This window comes from Malurus melanocephalus, unplaced genomic scaffold (assembly GCF_030028575.1).
Source record: "Malurus melanocephalus ecotype Western Australia unplaced genomic scaffold, MMel_1.1 scaffold_1145, whole genome shotgun sequence".
NCBI lineage: Eukaryota > Metazoa > Chordata > Aves > Passeriformes > Maluridae > Malurus > Malurus melanocephalus.
In genome coordinates, this window is record NW_026624377.1 from 52,661 (window position 1) to 69,596 (window position 16,936).

The 16,936-nt window shown below is 45.2% G+C and overlaps 3 protein-coding genes across 5 annotated transcripts in view; 2 read left to right on the plus strand and 1 right to left on the minus strand.

Moving 5' to 3' along the window:
* SGK2 (serum/glucocorticoid regulated kinase 2) overlaps positions 1 to 4,104 on the plus strand; it is an 18,684-nt gene extending 14,580 nt beyond the window's left edge. For all 3 annotated transcript variants that reach the window (XM_057387141.1, XM_057387143.1, XM_057387140.1), the window contains 5 exons: positions 173 to 259; positions 1,548 to 1,643; positions 1,914 to 2,069; positions 2,451 to 2,540; positions 2,733 to 4,104. In XM_057387141.1, coding sequence (XP_057243124.1) covers positions 173 to 259; positions 1,548 to 1,643; positions 1,914 to 2,069; positions 2,451 to 2,540; positions 2,733 to 2,888 — 585 coding nt within the window. In that variant the 3' untranslated portion in view covers positions 2,889 to 4,104. The remainder of the gene's footprint in view (positions 1 to 172; positions 260 to 1,547; positions 1,644 to 1,913; positions 2,070 to 2,450; positions 2,541 to 2,732) is intronic.
* A 582-nt stretch (positions 4,105 to 4,686) lies between these two features.
* Positions 4,687 to 12,565, plus strand: IFT52 (intraflagellar transport 52). Its single transcript, XM_057387145.1, has 13 exons — positions 4,687 to 4,940; positions 5,785 to 5,872; positions 6,130 to 6,259; positions 6,732 to 6,807; positions 6,895 to 6,966; positions 7,274 to 7,400; positions 7,953 to 8,039; positions 8,314 to 8,382; positions 9,147 to 9,301; positions 9,833 to 9,920; positions 10,951 to 11,059; positions 11,560 to 11,705; positions 12,255 to 12,565. The coding sequence occupies exons 1-13, from the start codon at positions 4,822 to 4,824 to the stop codon at positions 12,300 to 12,302; spliced, it is 1,314 nt and encodes a 437-aa protein (XP_057243128.1). The 5' UTR covers positions 4,687 to 4,821; the 3' UTR covers positions 12,303 to 12,565.
* Positions 12,566 to 15,212: 2,647 nt separating this feature from the next.
* On the minus strand, positions 15,213 to 16,916 carry LOC130586353 (uncharacterized). The gene is made up of 2 exons (XM_057387138.1): positions 16,713 to 16,916; positions 15,213 to 16,012 (listed from the first exon to the last, which is right to left on the minus strand). Exon 2 carries the CDS (start codon positions 15,963 to 15,965, stop codon positions 15,213 to 15,215), a length of 753 nt encoding a protein of 250 aa, XP_057243121.1. The 5' UTR covers positions 15,966 to 16,012; positions 16,713 to 16,916.
* Positions 16,917 to 16,936: the final 20 nt, after the last annotated feature.

Genomic DNA, 16,936 nt, shown 5'->3' on the forward strand with positions numbered 1-16,936 from the left:
AGGCTCCAGTACTTGTACTATAGGATGAACACAAGGGGAGGGGGGAAGGGAAGCAGATGAGTAGTAGGGAACTAAAACCTGCAAGAGATGTAATTTGCATAGGCAAATATTTGGAAGTCCTGTCTCACTCTCCAGAAAGAGTGGGACAAGCTGAAATTTCTCTCTTCCTTAGGGACACATAGTATTGACAGACTTTGGACTSTGCAAAGAAGGAATGGAGCAAGAGGAGACAACTTCTACTTTTTGTGGCACTCCTGAGGTACTGCATGTGCTGGGGCTTTGTTGTGACCTGGGGTCTGGAAATCTTCAGACTTGTTGCTCTGGGTCTTATGTAGCACCTCAAAAAATTATGGGCTCTCTGAGGTTGTCAGCCTAAAGCTGGAGTTYAGGCAAAGCCTTCCCTCTTCAGCAGAGGCAGCTCTACCTCTAACAGAACAGCAATTTTGGAGTTATTAATCAGCTCTTGGGAGAGGGGTCCCTGCCCTTGGAAATGGCCAAGGCTTATGAAAATAGCTGTGGAGGTGGAGACAACCTTGACCCTGGGAGCCTGTGGGCAGGATGTTTACCTGCCCTGAGACCCCAGAGGTGCAGAACAAGGAACCTGCTGGTGCTGGCAGACACAGGACCTTGCTGTGCTCTCTTGTGTGTCCTTGGTGCTGCAGGAGCTGCAGGCCCTGCACAGAGGTGAGGACTAAGCTCTCCGCTGGAATGTGAACACTGCTCAGAGGGGAGGAAATGCCTTTTCTCCGATGCACTCTGACTGGGTTTTGTCAAAACCTATTTCCAATTCGGCTTCTTGGAGGCTTTTTTTTTTCCCTTTTTTTCCTATTTCTTACTGAGCTGGGTATTTTGGTGGCAGTTCAGCCTAGGTAATGCACTTGTTCTGCAGCTTCCCCCACACAGCTTGACAAAGGGTCTGTAAAGAAGACACCTCTCAGTGCTCAAGTTCAGCAGAAGTGGACAGGAATTTCCCTCTTTTGGTGGGGTACCTCTTAAGCAACAGCACAGCATGGACCAAGCAGAAGTGTTTGAGCTTTGCTTTCCATTTTTGGTGTGTGCTGGTGTTTTCGTGCTCTAGACAGAGTCTGATAGTACAGAGGGATAATTCTGTGGRAAACTGYTCTGAAGACTGCTCAAATTCTTGCCTATTGCTCCTTGGTGGTGGCTCTTGGTAGTTTTGCTGCTTTGAACAGACCTATCAGAACTAAAAAAGCAGCTTTTACAAAACTGCAGGAGCTTTTTAGAGGTGTGATGTRTCAATGTGGGACAGGTTTGCTGGCTGAATTGTGGCAGGTGGCAAATCCTTGTAAAAATCCTCTTTAGAAAGAGAACCTTCTGTAGCCTGGAAGGACACTTTGAGGGCTTTGGTAGGTGTCTTTGAAGCCCATTGCTCCAAAGCAAGTGGMAAGTTTATTAGATAATAGCAGGAAATACATCTGTGTGCTTTCTAATGAATTTGCTCAAAGAGCTGCAGCCAGGTTTGGGACTTAGAAAGGCAAATCTCTTCCTTCATAATTTGACTCAAATATTTCCTTCTGCCTTCCCAGTACCTGGCCCCTGAGGTGCTAAAGAAGCAGCCCTATGACAGGACAGTAGACTGGTGGTGCCTRGGAGCTGTCCTCTATGAAATGCTCTTTGGACTGGTAAGAATGGAAATGGGTTGGTTTACTTTAGGCAGTAGAAATTTTATTTTCAAAAGCTGTGGTGTGAGATTGGTGTAGCATTCACAAGGTACTGATAGATAACAAAATTCTGAACTAATGATCTGGTTCAATTATACCGCTGCCCTTTGGGCCAGGGATGAGGCAGATCTCCCTCTTCTACTCACTGCAGGACTCATTTTGACCTGCAATGCGTGGTTGCTTCTGGTAGCTCATGCTTTACCTGGCTGCTTCTCCTCTCTTTCAAATTAGCCTCCTTTTTACAGCCGGGATGTGTCTCAGATGTACGACAACATTCTGCACAAGCCACTGCAGATCCAAGGAACYAAGACTGTGGCAGCTTGTGACATCCTCCAGGGACTTCTCCACAAGGACCAGAAGAGGAGGCTGGGTGCCAAAACAGACTTTGTAGGTGGCCTCCACTATGATCAGGAGGGAGGGAGGATGGATGGGAAAACTTTCTATTCTGAGCATTTCTTTCATAACAGCACTGCCTTGGAAAAAGCTTCCCACACAGTCTGTCCCTTCAGCCKCCTACAAGGGAAACATGGGACAGACTTGGATTTCCAAAGGGAAAGAAAGGGGTGGTGGCAAGCTAAGGACACCAGTGTGTGATGGGTCATTTCCCTTCAAGGGATTCCTGGATSRYGAYCYTCATGTATTAAGGATTTGTGGATAWGGGTAYGTGGTAACTTYAARWCATGCTYCAACCACTTAAAGCTGTGAGACCAGGTAATGGAAAAGAAGGGATGGCAGAAGACTGACTTTTCCCTCCTGCTTTCTATGCAGCTTGAGATCAAGAACCACGTRTTCTTCAGCCCAATAAACTGGGATGATTTATATCACAAGAGGATTACTCCTCCGTTCAACCCCAATGTGGTAAGTGGGGAATTCTGCCTGTTGTGCAAAAGGGATCCCCTCCAGATGTCTCATGCTGACACAGAGCTCTGAGGTGTGGGTTGGGAGCTGCAGATGCAGYGGTGATGGCTCTTTTGGAAGGGCAGCTCTGTTGGACTGTCTGAACAATGGTTTGGGTCTGCTCACTCAGTGATTCTCTGCTCCTTGGCTTAGGCTGGCCCAGCTGATCTGCGGCACTTTGACCCTGAATTCACCCAAGAAGCCATCTCTGCCTCCATCACCCGCACGCCTGACCTCGCAGCCAGCAGCTCCAGTGCCTCCGAYGCATTTTTAGGATTTTCATATGCACCAACTGAAGAGGACATTTAAGTTTTACAAAGGCTTTGTGAAGCCCTATTTTAAATGAATGGATTTGATGGCTTTTGGGTTTTCTTTCTTTTSTTTTGAGAGGATTGGTACTGTCCTTTGCTCATGGTTTAAGGAAATTGGCACTAACACATTAACTGGCTGGGATGGAACAGTTCTTAATTTTTGCTGTTTGGTGAATTTTTTTCCCTAAATGAATGTTTCTCTGCCAGGGAAAGTGGGACGCTGATTAAGATTCCCCCCTGAGTGTCGTGTGCTACTTGGCAGAAGTGTATTCACTTTGTGGTTGTATTTATGGTCGAGGTATATGCCATCATTTGAATCAACAGCCATGTCCCTGTAACTGGACACATTTTGCTTATTTTATTTTATTTTTTTGTGAAGCTATGCTCAGCTACGTCCAATGTCTTTCCCCAAGTCCTCAATGGCGAAGGAAACTCTTCACATCACCATGAACAGTGGCTTCTTTCCTTTAAGTGGACTCTGTCACCTGAGCTACTCACCTTGGACTGAGCTGGACTGAGGGAAAAACTGTTCATCAGTTATTGCTCCAAAGGCAGCTGCAGATCTGTAAATCCTGARCTGCACTGTGGCCTTTCATGCCCGTCTGTCCCTCCTCAAAGTGAGTGGATCATCTCTCTGGTCCAGGATTGGGGCACAACCGAAGCAACAAGGAGGTGGTTACAGAGGAGCCAACGTGTAGGAGGAAATGCCAGACCAAAAGGGTGGGGAAAGAGGCTTAGTTGCTTGGCAAAATAAAAATAATTTTATAGCTGAACTGTGGTTGGGGGTGGTGGGTGCTTTCCCAGCACGTGCTTGCCTTTCTCAAGGCACACCAACACTGCTGTGCTGAGCACAGGGCCATGCAGAGCAAGGGCTGGCTGTGCTCCAGCACTCACCTGAAAAAGCCCAGCACGGATGTGGAACAGTTATTTACTCTGCCTTAATTTAAACGCTGATGTATTCATTGAATGTCACTTCACTTTTTTTTTTTTTTTGTTTAAAAGCTGTTCTGTGCTGTTGCTGTGGGGGGAGGAGAGGGGGCTCAGAGCAACACAGGGATAAACAAGGGGTGGCTTTCTAAAAGTTTTGTGACGCTCATGCTGTGGGAAACCTTGTGCTGGAAAAATTTGTTTGGATTTTTTTTATCAGGCTTTATCTTGTATATGCTGAAGTCATTGGAAATATGACATGGTTTATATTAAAGTGCAAACACTGATGTGCTTCTGTGGCTGTTGTGGATCTGAGGGGGAGGAGAGAGGGAAGTGGGGTGAGAGCTCTGTGCTGGGCCTTAGCGCAAGAGCAGGAACGCACTGAAACTTCTGGCTTTAAATTTAAGAGAAATTCCTTTCTTTAAACTGACCACAGAATCATGGAAGGGTTGGATATCTTAAAGGCTAAGGGCAGGGATACCTTCTACTAGCCCAGGTTGCTGCTGGCCTKGGGCACTTGCCGAGATGGAGCAGCCACAGCTTCTCTAGGTACTCCGTGTCAGGGCCTACCCCTCACACGGCAGAACCCGCTTCTCTCGGGACTGGGATTTTAGCCACAAGCAAGAGCAAAGACCCAGAGACTCAAGAGAGGCCGCAGGGTAGCGGGACCGTCCCGGATCATGTCAGGGGCCGATGGGGTCAAAGACCCGGGCTGAGTGAGGGCGGGAGCGCGCAACGCTGACCCGCCCCTTCACACCCCCCGCTCTACGCAGTGGGACCGTCCCGCCCCTTTCCCCGGCGGGGAGTGGAGCGAACCACCGCGGCGACCTCTGCACCCGCGGGGGGGAACAGGACAGGCGCGCATGCGCCCGGCGGAGCGTTGCTAGGGCGGAGCGCGCGTGGTGACGGCGGCACGGCGGGGACACGGCGGGACCCGCGGGCGGCCGGAGCGCTGGCGCTTCCCCGCTGCTCCCCGCAGCCCTCCGGCAGCCCCGGGGGAGCCTATGGAGAACGGCCCGCGCAATGCCATAGTGTTCAACGCCTCCAAGGGCGAGAGCTTCACGCCGGCCGGCGGCTACAAGGCCCTGCGGAAGCGGCTGCGCGGCAGCTGGAAGGTGCAGAGGTGAGGGGCGGCTCTCGGGGGCACGGAGAGGCCCCGCCGGGGGTGTGTGGTCCGAGTGGTACCCGAGTGGCCTTTGGGGATGTGTCTCATGAGCTACGGTCGCTCTCTCGCGTTGATTGCGCTCTGTGGCATCTTCTGACGGTGTGGGGGCTGTTCGTGGTTCTTTGGAGCCACAKCTGTCTCACCTGTGGAGGAGATGGRGTGTAAATTGTGAGGATGAAGCTCCTCCTAGAGATTTGTAAGTCTGCCTCGATTTGGAGTTTGGGTCGAAAAGAAAAACAGATGAAKATGATAGTGTTTMCCTGACTGCTGTAAAATGGCATGGRACTGTTCGGGAGGGGGTCAGGTTGGGAACCAGGGAAAGGTCTCTTGTGTCCCCAGAGGGTGCTGGCACTGCCCAGGCTCCCCAGGGAATGGTCCCGGCCCCGAGGCTGCCAGAGCTCCGGGAGCGTTTGGACAGCGCTGCCAGGGATGCTCAGGGTGGGGCTGTTGGGGGGTCTGTGTGGGGCCAGGATCCCTGTGGGTCCCTTCCAGGCCAAAGAAAAGAAAAAAAATTATCGGAAGCTCCTCAGGTGCAAAGTTTAGTAGCAGCTGTGACAGCTGACAGCAGCTCTGGATCTCCACAGTGCCTTGTTRGAGGAGCGTTACTCTTTAGCTGGTTGACACTTGTAAGGATTGTTTTTGCTCAAGTTGTCAACTTCAAACCCAGATAAAAGGATGCGAAGTGACTGAAGTGATTTGCTTTGTGTTCATTTGCCAGGCCTTTAAAAAACAAGCAAAGGAAAAGGTTGTGGCTCAGGACTGTATCCAARAATAATGCATGTCTTTAATAATCTATTCATAGCTTAAAAGATGAGATCACATCTGAGAGACTGTTTGGGGTGAAATTGTGGATTACAGCAGGGCCAAGAGAGAAGTTCAGTGCKGATGAGGTAAGAAGTTGGTAATTTTTTTAAAATTAATTATGTTTTAAAATTTGCCTAAGTAGAAAAGAACAAGACAGAAGACTYTGTTGTAATGCTGCTTTATATTACTTCACAGAAATTGAAATTGGAATGTTTCTCTTACAGGATCAAATTAAATGCAAGCAGGCAAAATCATATACCTTCCCTCATCTCAGTATAACTTCCTGCAGTTTTGTGTGTAGCTTCTCATGTTTGTTTTTTTCTGGATCTTTGTTGTTTTCTAGTTTTCTGTTTTGAAGAAATTCCTGGAGGATGGTGGRGCCATCCTGGTGATGCTGAGAGAAGGTGGAGAGTCCCGGAATGGCACAAATATTAACTTTTTATTAGAAGAATATGGGATCATTTTCAATAATGGTAATGGGGCTTACTGCTACCTTTTAGTCATCAATTTGCAGCAAAATTGAAAGMACAGGTTCAGCCTTTGTGGATACGAGACAAGCAGATCTTTCTCACAAAGTATCTGTTGATCTGAAAGATATTTTTTCTTTAAATCTGCCTGCACATGRTAGGGTAATACTGGAGCACAGAGAGGGCTTTCCATGGACAGAGTCCATGGACAACTTGGCCATTCMTTTGCTGTAGTTGTTAGTTATAATTTACTTTTAAAAAATTAATTCTAGTGWCATTTCTGTCATAAATCTATTATGTCCGAAAGGAAATGGTAGTGAAGGCTGATTTCAGTTCTTTTGGGAGCCAAATGCCAGCTTTGTGGGGCTATGAGCAAACACCCAGGGAATCCAAGATATTGCTAAGCTATTTTTACTTTGCTAAATCCAGCACTCTGATCAGCTGAGATGTAAATTTCTGTATTTTTTTCTTTTTCAAGATGCCGTAGTACGAAATGTGTATTACAAGTACTACCACCCAAAAGAAGCRCTAATCTCTGATGGAGTTTTGAACAGGTAAATATTTGGGGTATGTAAATCTTCACAGTAAACTCTTGTGGCCTGGATTGTTTTCAGCAAGGTTTTTTTTTCAATATCTTATAGGGGAATCAGTGAAGCTGCAAAGAAAACAGTGCTTGAGACAATAGATGAAGATGGAAGGGGCCATGACTCACAGTAAGTATTTTCTATGMGGAAATTAATGTAGAATACCTCAGAATTGGCAGGTTTATGATTAGCAGCACTACACTGCAGGTGTGTTCAGATTTTTTAATGCATTTCTTATGTCAGCTTCTTAGGTTTTATCTGGAAAGGAGAATCTGGTAGAGCTCCCTCTGAAGGAGCAGGAGGGATAGGGTGGGAAAGGAATTACTGTTTTCATGACCAGATCTTTTTGGCCTCTAGTCTGTGGGTTTGAATTTGAGTTTTAGGAATCTGTCCAACCTGCATGCAGGTGCTGATGGAATTCCTGTGTTTCCTGCAGAGCTCTCACCTTCGTGTATCCTTTTGGAGCCACACTGAATGTGATGAAGCCAGCAGTGGCAATTCTGTCAACAGGATCCGTCTGCTTCCCTCTCAACAGGCCTATCCTGGCTTTCTATCAGCATGAGGTACGAGCTGCCTGGAGCATTCCCTGCACTCCCCTCTGCCCCACAAAGAAATTGTGAGTGCATCTTTTGGGGATATTTACAAACCCACCTCAATTTTTCATGCRTCTGCAAACTCCAGTGAATCCTACCTCTTATTATGGTAAATTTCTTTGCATGGGGTTCAGAGAAGAATTAATGAGGTGGTCAGCAAAGATTGCATATTTTTTTGGTTGACTGATAGAGATCTTTAGTTCTTTAAAGTTTCAGGGGGTTTTCTCCTGTTTTAGTAATAATTTATTAAATAAGATTATCCTTAGCTTTGTAAGTACACCATGTTGAATGAAGGAAGAGGCCTATCACCTCAGAACCAGGAGTTTTTAATATAAGTAAAGAAATAAATTAAAAAAAATCTAATAGTAAGATAGTTACAAACRCAGGATTGATATTGTTCATGAATGTGATCCAGTTAACACGGTTTTTTACTATGTAGATGAGTAATRCAATGCAGTAACAATTGTGTCTAAAACTGTGATTTGGAAGGAGTTTTTGCTATATTGTATTTTTTGTTGGTAGGATAAAGGTGGAAAGATGGCAGCACTGGGATCTTCCCACATGTTCAGTGACCAGTATTTAGAYAAAGAAGAAAATGGTAAGATCATGGTAAGTTGGAGTTTTTTKGGGGTTGTTTTATTTTTCTTTAATAACACCCTAGTGGATCTTCACAACATTTGCAAARCGTTCCAAGCTCAGCTACAGTTTAGAGCAAGAGAGCTATGAAATTAATTCAGTTTGGAGATTCTAAGCCAATACTGACAGATATTCTTTGTTTTATTGCCTTTTTTTCATTATTTTCATATTTAGATTTAATGTAAATGTTTAAGCATAGTATGAGATTACCTGGATTCTCTTGAAATTAATTTTTACCCTTCTCCAGGATGTGCTTTTCCAGTGGCTCACAACATCAGATATCCACTTAAATCAGATGGATATGGAGGACCCTGAGGTAAGAGAGATCCATCTCAAGGGGATAAAGAACAGTGTGATTGACAGCACCAGTTTTGKCACACCTTGTGTTYAGCACAGAGTGGGTTTGAATTTGWGTTTTAGGAATCTGTCCAACCTGCATGCAGGTGCTGATGGAATTCCTGTTAACAGGAAGATGTCTGCTGCTGTTGTTGCAGAACCTTTATTCATGGTCTAAGATTGAGTAGGCAGATGGCTTAGGTRCAAAAAATTAGGTATCACTCAGASTAAGATTGCTTTTCATTATCAGATAAAATCTGTGAAAGTCTCTTCCCAGTTTGTCCATGTTTGAGAKGGACTGTGTAATGAATTTGCACTTCACTCTGAGCCCTCAGACAAGAGGAATGTGCAGGAAGGAAAGGCAGATTTTCTGTATGTAAGTAGGGATCAATCTGTATGTCAGTTTTAGTTGTTTTTTTTTTAACTGATGGATACAAATGCTGCTTGTAATTGGAAATAACATCTGTGATAACATTGTATGGTCTGTGTGCATAAAAGAACAACTGTTGACTGGTAAGCTGGCTCTTTAAAAAAAWTAAGAGAAATCCAGTTAAAACTTCCATTTACAGCTGAGGGAAGGGTTGGCACAGTTCCTAATTTAGTGAGCTGCACTGCAAAGGGCCATACCTGGTAAAGAGTGAAATAATTATTTCTAAGTGAGATTTGAGGTGAGATATAAACTGGAAATAGATRATAGGAATGGGTTGGCCATTTTAAATGACAGGGGTGTGTGTCTGTGTTCAGATTTCAGACTACACTGTGCTCCCAGACACGGCCGCGCTCTCTGAGCAGCTGCGAGTCTGCCTGCAGGAAGGAGATGAGAACCCAAGAGACTTCACAAAGCTGTTTGATACATCCCTTTATCAGCTGGACACAACTACCCTCCCTTCAGTTATCAAGTCAGCAGCTGTAATTTTCTTATTACTTATTTATTTATTCCATTCTGTGTTCTGCATTTRCTGTTTGTGCTTGACTCTGTGTCCTTAAGAGCAGGAAGGACTGAGCTGTAGGCAGCATTTTGAATATGGATATACCAGGAGATRGATTTGTACTGTGTGACAATGATGTTTTCTCTTGCTTCTAATCTTAGCTATAGTTACATTTTTTTAAAAAATAACTTTTGACTATCAGTTTCCTTACAAATGTTTTTGAAATCCCAGTTCTGCTTTTTTGTGCTGGATCACTTTTTCCTCATCCATGTTCATCCATCTAAAAGTCGATTGAGAAATTGAGCTGTGATTTTTTAAATCATCTTTTACTGGTCCATAGTTCTCTGAGGTCCTTCTAAAGTGGACATCCTTTTTCTTTCATGCTGCAAAATACAAAACTTTGATGCTAGTGTGTTTATAAAAATCCATCTCTACAGCTTGAAAGTGGAAATGGAGCTGTATCTTTTTTCCCCTCACACTTTGGATTTTTCTGTGCTGCAGAGCTTATGAAGAACTGAATGTGAAACATGAACCCCTCCAACTCATTCAGCCAGAATTTGAGACTCCACTACCTGTCCTCCAGCCAGCTGTGAGTAATTTCCTTGCCTGTGTAGTACAGGGAGAACCCTTCTTCATGAAAATTGAACATGATGATCTTGGAGGTCTTTTCCAACCTCAGTGAATCTCTGGTTCCTTTATTTMATGCAAAATCTCTGTGTATAACTTCCATGGTTCTGTAAAAAAAGTCGTGAGAAATGCTGCAGTAATAATTAATCACTTGGGAGTTGAATACACGGCAGGGACCATCTTTTAKGAAAGAGCACTTGTTTACACTTCTRATTTTTATCCAAAAGGCTTCACAATGTAGTGTGTGGTACCATTATATGGTATTTCAGAGAGCAGTGGTGGTGAGTACTGCACTGACTGCTGCCAGGGAGGAGCCAGTCTGTCCTCCTGTGCTTCCATCTCCCACATCCTCGGGGGAAGCAGAAAGTGGAGCATTGGTCTTTTTACAGCAGGAGCTGATCAAACTTTTACCAGCAGAGGTTTGGGCTGACAGCAGCAACACGAGCTGTGGTGGCATCAAACTAATTTCAGAAAGCAGGGATCTCTGAGTGTCTGAATTTTGCCATCATTGTTCCATCTTTCTTTACCCTGKCCAGTGAGAAAGCTGCAGGAGTGCAACTGAAAGTGGTGTCTCATGCACTGCTTTTTAAAAACCCAAGACCAACTTGTGACATAAATGGTGCCTGCATGAAACAGAAAGTACCCTGACCAGAATTGATGTGAATATGTTTTCAGGGTGAGCTGTTATGGCCAGTTTAGTTCCTCAGCTCTCAGCTGAGTCTCATGGAGCAAAACTGAAACTGCTAATAAAAATGTCTGGTTGTGATGCTGGGTGGTAATTCTGGCACACTTGCGACCAAACTCATTTGGAATGTTCAGTTATTTTTACAACATAAAAATGGAATTTTCAAATGGTGCCCCTTTTTTTTGGAGCTGCTTTTGAGTTTCTAGAGGGTTTCTTCAAGTCAAATAAGTCCAAAACTGTTGTTTTCGAGATCTCTGAAGTATAGAAAAATGTGTGGCAATCAACCATGCTGCTTTTTCTCTCCAAGGTTTTTCCACCTGCTTTCAGAGAATTGCCTCCACCGGCTCTGGAGCTCTTTGACTTGGATGAAACYTTTTCCTCTGAGAAAGCACGACTTGCAGAGATCACAAACAAATGTAAGTGGAGCAGATCGATTGTTTACACATTTATATAAAATGTTTGAGTTTTTAGAGGAAAATTTTTATGTTTAATTTGAAAGCATGGACCTCATTTGGGAAAATCCACTGCTCTCGTCCCAATCCAAGAAATTGAAAGGCTTTGGAAATTGATAGCGTGACTTTATGTACTATGACATTATATTTTGTCTGGTTTTTGACATTTTACTATGCTTCTGCCTGCTGTTTCCTATATTGTGCATAAATTGCTTTGTGTACTCTAGTGATGAATTTCACATCTTTTCTATGCTTTGAAGTTAAAATGTTAAGATTATTTTAAAGACCTGAAGAAGATGAGAAGGTACTGGCTGCAGGAGTCCACCATGGCTCATCCATTGAGCTTGGTTATAGGGCTGAACCTCTCAGAATGCCAACAGCAAATGGAGATTCAGAGCAGGTTTTTGGCCAGCTGCTCCAGATGTGTGATACTCACCTGCATTCCTTCCTGGCTGCTCGTTTAGGCACTGATGATGACCTGGAGTTTTACGTACGGAAATGCGGCGATATCCTGGGAGTGACGAGCGAACTCCCAAAGGAGAAGCAAGATGCCAAATACATCCTGGAGCACATCTTCTTCCAAGTGGTCGAGTTTAAGAAACTGAATCAGGTATTTTTGATAACAAATTACAAGTGAGTAGTTGATAGCAGCGCTGAAGGTGGTGTGTCATTGTAGCAGCTGCACTTGTCACAGGCAAGAGGAACGGTGCTGCAAGAAATTAGTTGTGCAATAAATTAAACCAATGAAGTGTGATCCAGAATACTTATGACTGTTAATCTCTTTAAAACATGCAAGTGCTTAATTTATTAAGTCTCTCATTTATTTTAATTGGGAGATTAATACATGCAAGTRTAGTTTGTAATTGCAGCTAAGTCAGTTCATTCCTGGTGGCCGAGTGAAAGCAGCGTGTCCTCAGTAGTGTTCACAGCTCTGGCCACTGCTGCAGTGCAGAGGTGAAACCAGCATTGTTCCTCAGGAGTACTGAAATTATTCCTCATAGTAGATTTGATGCTTCCAAGTGTGTTTGGAGCACGTTGGCAGAGCAGCAGTTTGTGCTAACAAGAATTCCCTGTTTCACACATGGTCTAGTTAAGCCAAAAATCTTACAGTTCTATCCTGTTGTTAAAACTCTTTTTTCTTATTTTTTTTTTCTTCCAGGAACATGATACTGACCCAAGTGAAGCTGGATTCCAGAACAGTACCTGAGACATGGCTTTCCTCAGTTTGAGATAGACCTGTTAGTGAAAATATATTTTTCCATTTTATAAAAGCCTCTCTTTTCAGTATATTGATTGGGACTGTCTCAGTAGTTCACTGAATGCTTGGATCATTTATATGTGGTAGTTCAGACAATTAATGCCTTCTGGAGAACTGCTTGTATTTCACAAGCACTTTCCAAAGAATTTGTTATTTTTCTACTTCTTTATTGAAACTGTAATTTTTTAATATATTAAAAAYATAATATACCAAGAAAATGTGATTTGGGTCCTTCTTTCTGACTCCAGCATAAATTTTCTTGTAGTAAGTCTTTCTGTTGGTGTACATGAAGTCCTTAATTGCACTGTGAGAAGGATTTTTATTTTGATTTGTGAACGGAGGACAAAAATATAGAGACATATTTTTAACAGCAGCTGCTGAAAATACATTTATCATCCTGAGGCAGCCTCCTTTTGTCTCTCTGCCAAAGAGAACTAAGGAGAGGTGAGTTTGCTACTGTAGAAAGAAAATATTTCTTCCAAGAGAGGGGAGGATTTGAAATKAAGCAATAATGACATTGTTGCAGATCACTGCCTCACATCAGACTGGAACTGCCATTACTGGAATTTTAAACATGGAGGACAGTACATGGATRAAAACATTAAGATTTAATGGATCATTATTAAGAAACTGTGATACTGCACAGAAACTCAGGGATATTTTTACTTGCAGTTTTTTGATATCTAGCCCACGCCCTGAGGTGGTGAGTTCAGTATGCACAGAAGTGGAAATTCAGGTTAAATCCATTGACCRTGAAATGTTGAAGCTCAATGCACAGCAAAAATAGAGTGAAGRAGATCAGTGGTGAGAAGAAAAGATTTGTCCACATCATCAACACCACATCTCTATTTAAAGGATTTTTTATATATTAACATGGTGAAATTGCATTATAAAGCTATTTTTGGCTGTCAATCTGACACTCAAATGGTTAAATGCTTCCCCCACTCAGGCCTTCCATGACTCCTGTGCTTTAGCTTGCTCTGCTGTGGTTTAACATCAAAGGTGCTTTTTGCAAAGAAAACTCTTCATTTTTTTATCCCTCCAAAATATGATTTTATTTTACACTTCTTCATGGTTCACATGCCATCTTGGCACAAGTTTTTCTAAAGGAGGTGCCCCAAAACCCCTGCCAGGTTCTTGCCCAGCTGAGATGTCCTAATAGGATGTTAGCAGAAGTTGTATCTCTTCCTACACTGCAGACATTCCCTTCTCACAGCAGCACATTGGAAAATCTTCATTTCTTCCTCTGTTTTCCTTTAAGGCTGTGGTTGTGTTTGTCACCCAGAGCACTTTTTGTACATTCCAGCTGCAGATTTACACAACAAGTTTAATCTCTCCTGTGCAGTATCAATAGGAATCAGCCAGCCAGCACAGACTGCAGCTGAACCAACCCCCGAGGTGCACCTCTTGGTAATTATAGCTCTGGTTTGTACTCTTCTGGGGTGTTTATACTTCAAACTGTAAATACTTTCTCTTTCCCAGCCCTGTTTCAGAGTTGTTTTGTCACCTGTTTCCTGATGTTGTAACATGATTTAGAACAAAAGTCATGTGAGCAGCCAGGGGATACAAGCAGCTCCCTGTTTTCTGTGTCTCTGAGGCTGCTCKGACAGCTGAAGAACAAATTTTTCACTGATAGGATGCTTTTTAACGAGTGTGGGATACATGTAGCTCGCATCTCTTTCTAAGCTGTTCCTTTAGCCCTCTGGAAGTATTTAAACTTACTCTGTAACTAGAAACACTTGAGTCATGGGAGTGYGATGCATGTAAAATTTATGGCAGAGTGATGGAATTTTGACGGAGTACAAGTAGGTGGAGGCTTTTCAAGAGGTGAGGGCAAGGCCAGTGGACAGGTTAGGCACATAGATGGAGAGGGAGTTGATATATTTATTAAATTACTGCTGTGATTCACAGAAGTTGGTTACAAGCAGTTCTTACTCTGTTTTCGTCTCTGTCCTCTCATCAACACGACTCATTATCCCTTAATCTGTCCCTAAAAGAGGAGGGTGGAGTGTAAATTGGTTATTCAGCAAACCCCAAATGGCCCAAAAAGTGRTTTTAACAAGTCTTTCTCCCTTTCTTTCCTGTAAGCAGAGACAGGAGAGGAAAATCAGGATTGTGTGAGTGGGGTGAGATCTAACAGGAGAGTGTGAAAATCTTTAAGAAGAGTGGATGGGATGGTCTGGGCTCCTTTCCTTCTCTCATGAGCAGTGGTTRCACATAACAGAGGAAGCCTTCCCAGCGTGGTGGCAGGTGCTGGATTCCCGCAGTAAACCCCTGCCTCGGTGGGGCGGGTGACAGGCCGGGGTGCCCGGGGAGCCGCTCCCCTCTCCCGGCTGTGCTTTCCCGGCGCTCCAGGACAGGGATCCCCAGCCCCGGGCGCGCTCCCGGCGGGCAGGGCCGGCCCCGCAGCCATGGCCCGGGGGCTGCAGCCGTGTCCCCGCTCCCTGCTCCGCCGGGACCTGCCCCCTCTCCGCCAGGTAACGGGGCCGGGCTCGCCCACCTTGGATGATCCTGCCCCGGAGAGTTGTAGCCGGAGCCAGCCCTGGGTGTTCAGGGAGCTCAGCCTCAGCAGGGAGGGCAGTGAGAGCCAGAGACCAGCGCCAGAGAGTAATTTTTATCTTTATTGTGTTAATACAAAAGAGAGGGATAGGGAAGGAGGAGGAGCCAGCAAGGCTGCGGTTCTCCGGGTGCCATCACCAGCACAAGCATCCCCCACCATCAGTGCCCACTCAGTCACCCCAGGTGAGCAGATTTAACCTGTCCACAGTGCTGCCATCACCACTCAAACCGCTGGCCTGGTCTTGTGTGCTGCAGCGGGGATCCCTCCTCCTCGCAGGAGGGCCCAAGCACCCAGCAACATCACAGAGCATGGTGCAGAAACAYGGGGACAGCGTCAGGATCACTTGGCTGGGGCTCCAGGGGGGCAGACCTGTGGATCAGCGTGGGGTGCTTCTTGAAGGCACCAGGCCAAGCCAGAGGAATCACCACAGAGGTGTCCAGGGATGGCACGTCTGGCTTGGAGCACCCCAGTATCCATAACTCCTCGGCGCTTACATCAAGGGACGCGCTGGTGTCCAGAAAGGATTTTATTGCTGAGATCTCCCACCCRGGTGCTGGCACTTTGCCAAGGGCTGAGAGGTCTCCAGCAAGCTCAGAGCTCTTGAAGAGCAGGCTCTCCGATGGTTTGGAGTGTTTGTCATTCTTGCAAGGTGTGGAGGTGTTCTGTGATGCCAYATTCCCCAGGCAGCAGTCTCTGCTGGGGTGCTCACAGGGCAGGCCAGACAGCTCCAGGGCAGCCTGGCCATGGTGGGCCTTGCAGAAGCAGACCAGGCTGAGGTCAGACATGCCCTGGGTCAGGCTGTGCCTGTCAGGCTTCCCACAGCTGCTCAGAGACTCTGCCTGCTTGACAACACACAGAGAGCTGCCGCTTGCTGTGTTGTCCAAGTCCACGGGAAGCTCCCACATGTCCGGTCTGGAGGCACTGCTGGAGTCCATGTAATAACTCACAACAGGAGAGGAATAGCTTTGGCTGGAGGACCCGGCCAAAAACCCATTTTCTAGGATTTCCTTTCTGGTCAGGATGCTGGTGCTGTGCCGCTGGGTGGACAGCATGGTGTAGAATCCAACAGTCTGGCTTATGGAGAGAGATCAGGATGTGCCTGTCAGAATAAACATATGAAATATTCATTACTGTTCACTAAGAAATTACAGACTTGAACAGCAGGACCACTCTTGGTAAAATCCTGTCTCAGTCTTGTGAGGAGCTGAGCAGGACTCACGACAGGCAGGAGAACATCCAGCCTGGCACTGTCTTTTTGAGCAGAACAGTTGCACCACAGCCTGTTTGTTACTTAGAGGTCATGGTGGAGCCTCCCTGGAGTTATATTTATTTGATATCAGCCTGACACCACTACTCTCAGCTTTGTGCAGGGGATAAGGACATTTTAGCCTCGCTCCTGAGGTCAGAGGGCCACTAATTCCAGCTACAATTGAGGCCCTTTGAGAAAGAGGCACCAAAACCAGGCYCTGAACTGCTCCCTCTGCCAGGAGAGGCTGAGGGACAGCTCTTATTTTATTTTTAGTCCCACATACAGCAATCCTCACTACCAGCTCWGCCAGGAGCTGACTTTCAGCTACCACCTGAGGGACGAGGGCAGGCCAGGGAAGGGGATGGCTATGATCCAAAYGCCTCTTTACTCTGAATGCATGTTAAGCAGTGATAAATAGCTCCTAAATTTACTGTACAGGGGCTGTATAGACAGTCTAAAGGGAAAAGAGACTAAAAACCTTTTCTCTTAGTGTATGAGAAATAAGAAATTAAGGAAAGAACAAAAGCACAGAATAAATAGTACTACTTACCTTCAGCTCCTGTAAAGACCACTTGAAGTTCTTGACCCTTCACTGTTACTTAGAGTGCTTTTGTAGTGCTGGTAATCAATTAACAGGCTGATTTCCTAATTAAACTAGTTTGGGAGAGGGAGGAGCTTCTGTTTGCCTCTTTTTAAGCACAAGGGCCCGGGTAGTGGGCTACAGCTGAGTGATAGAAATGCTCAGTTCTGTGAGGGCTGGGTTATGTTTGTACT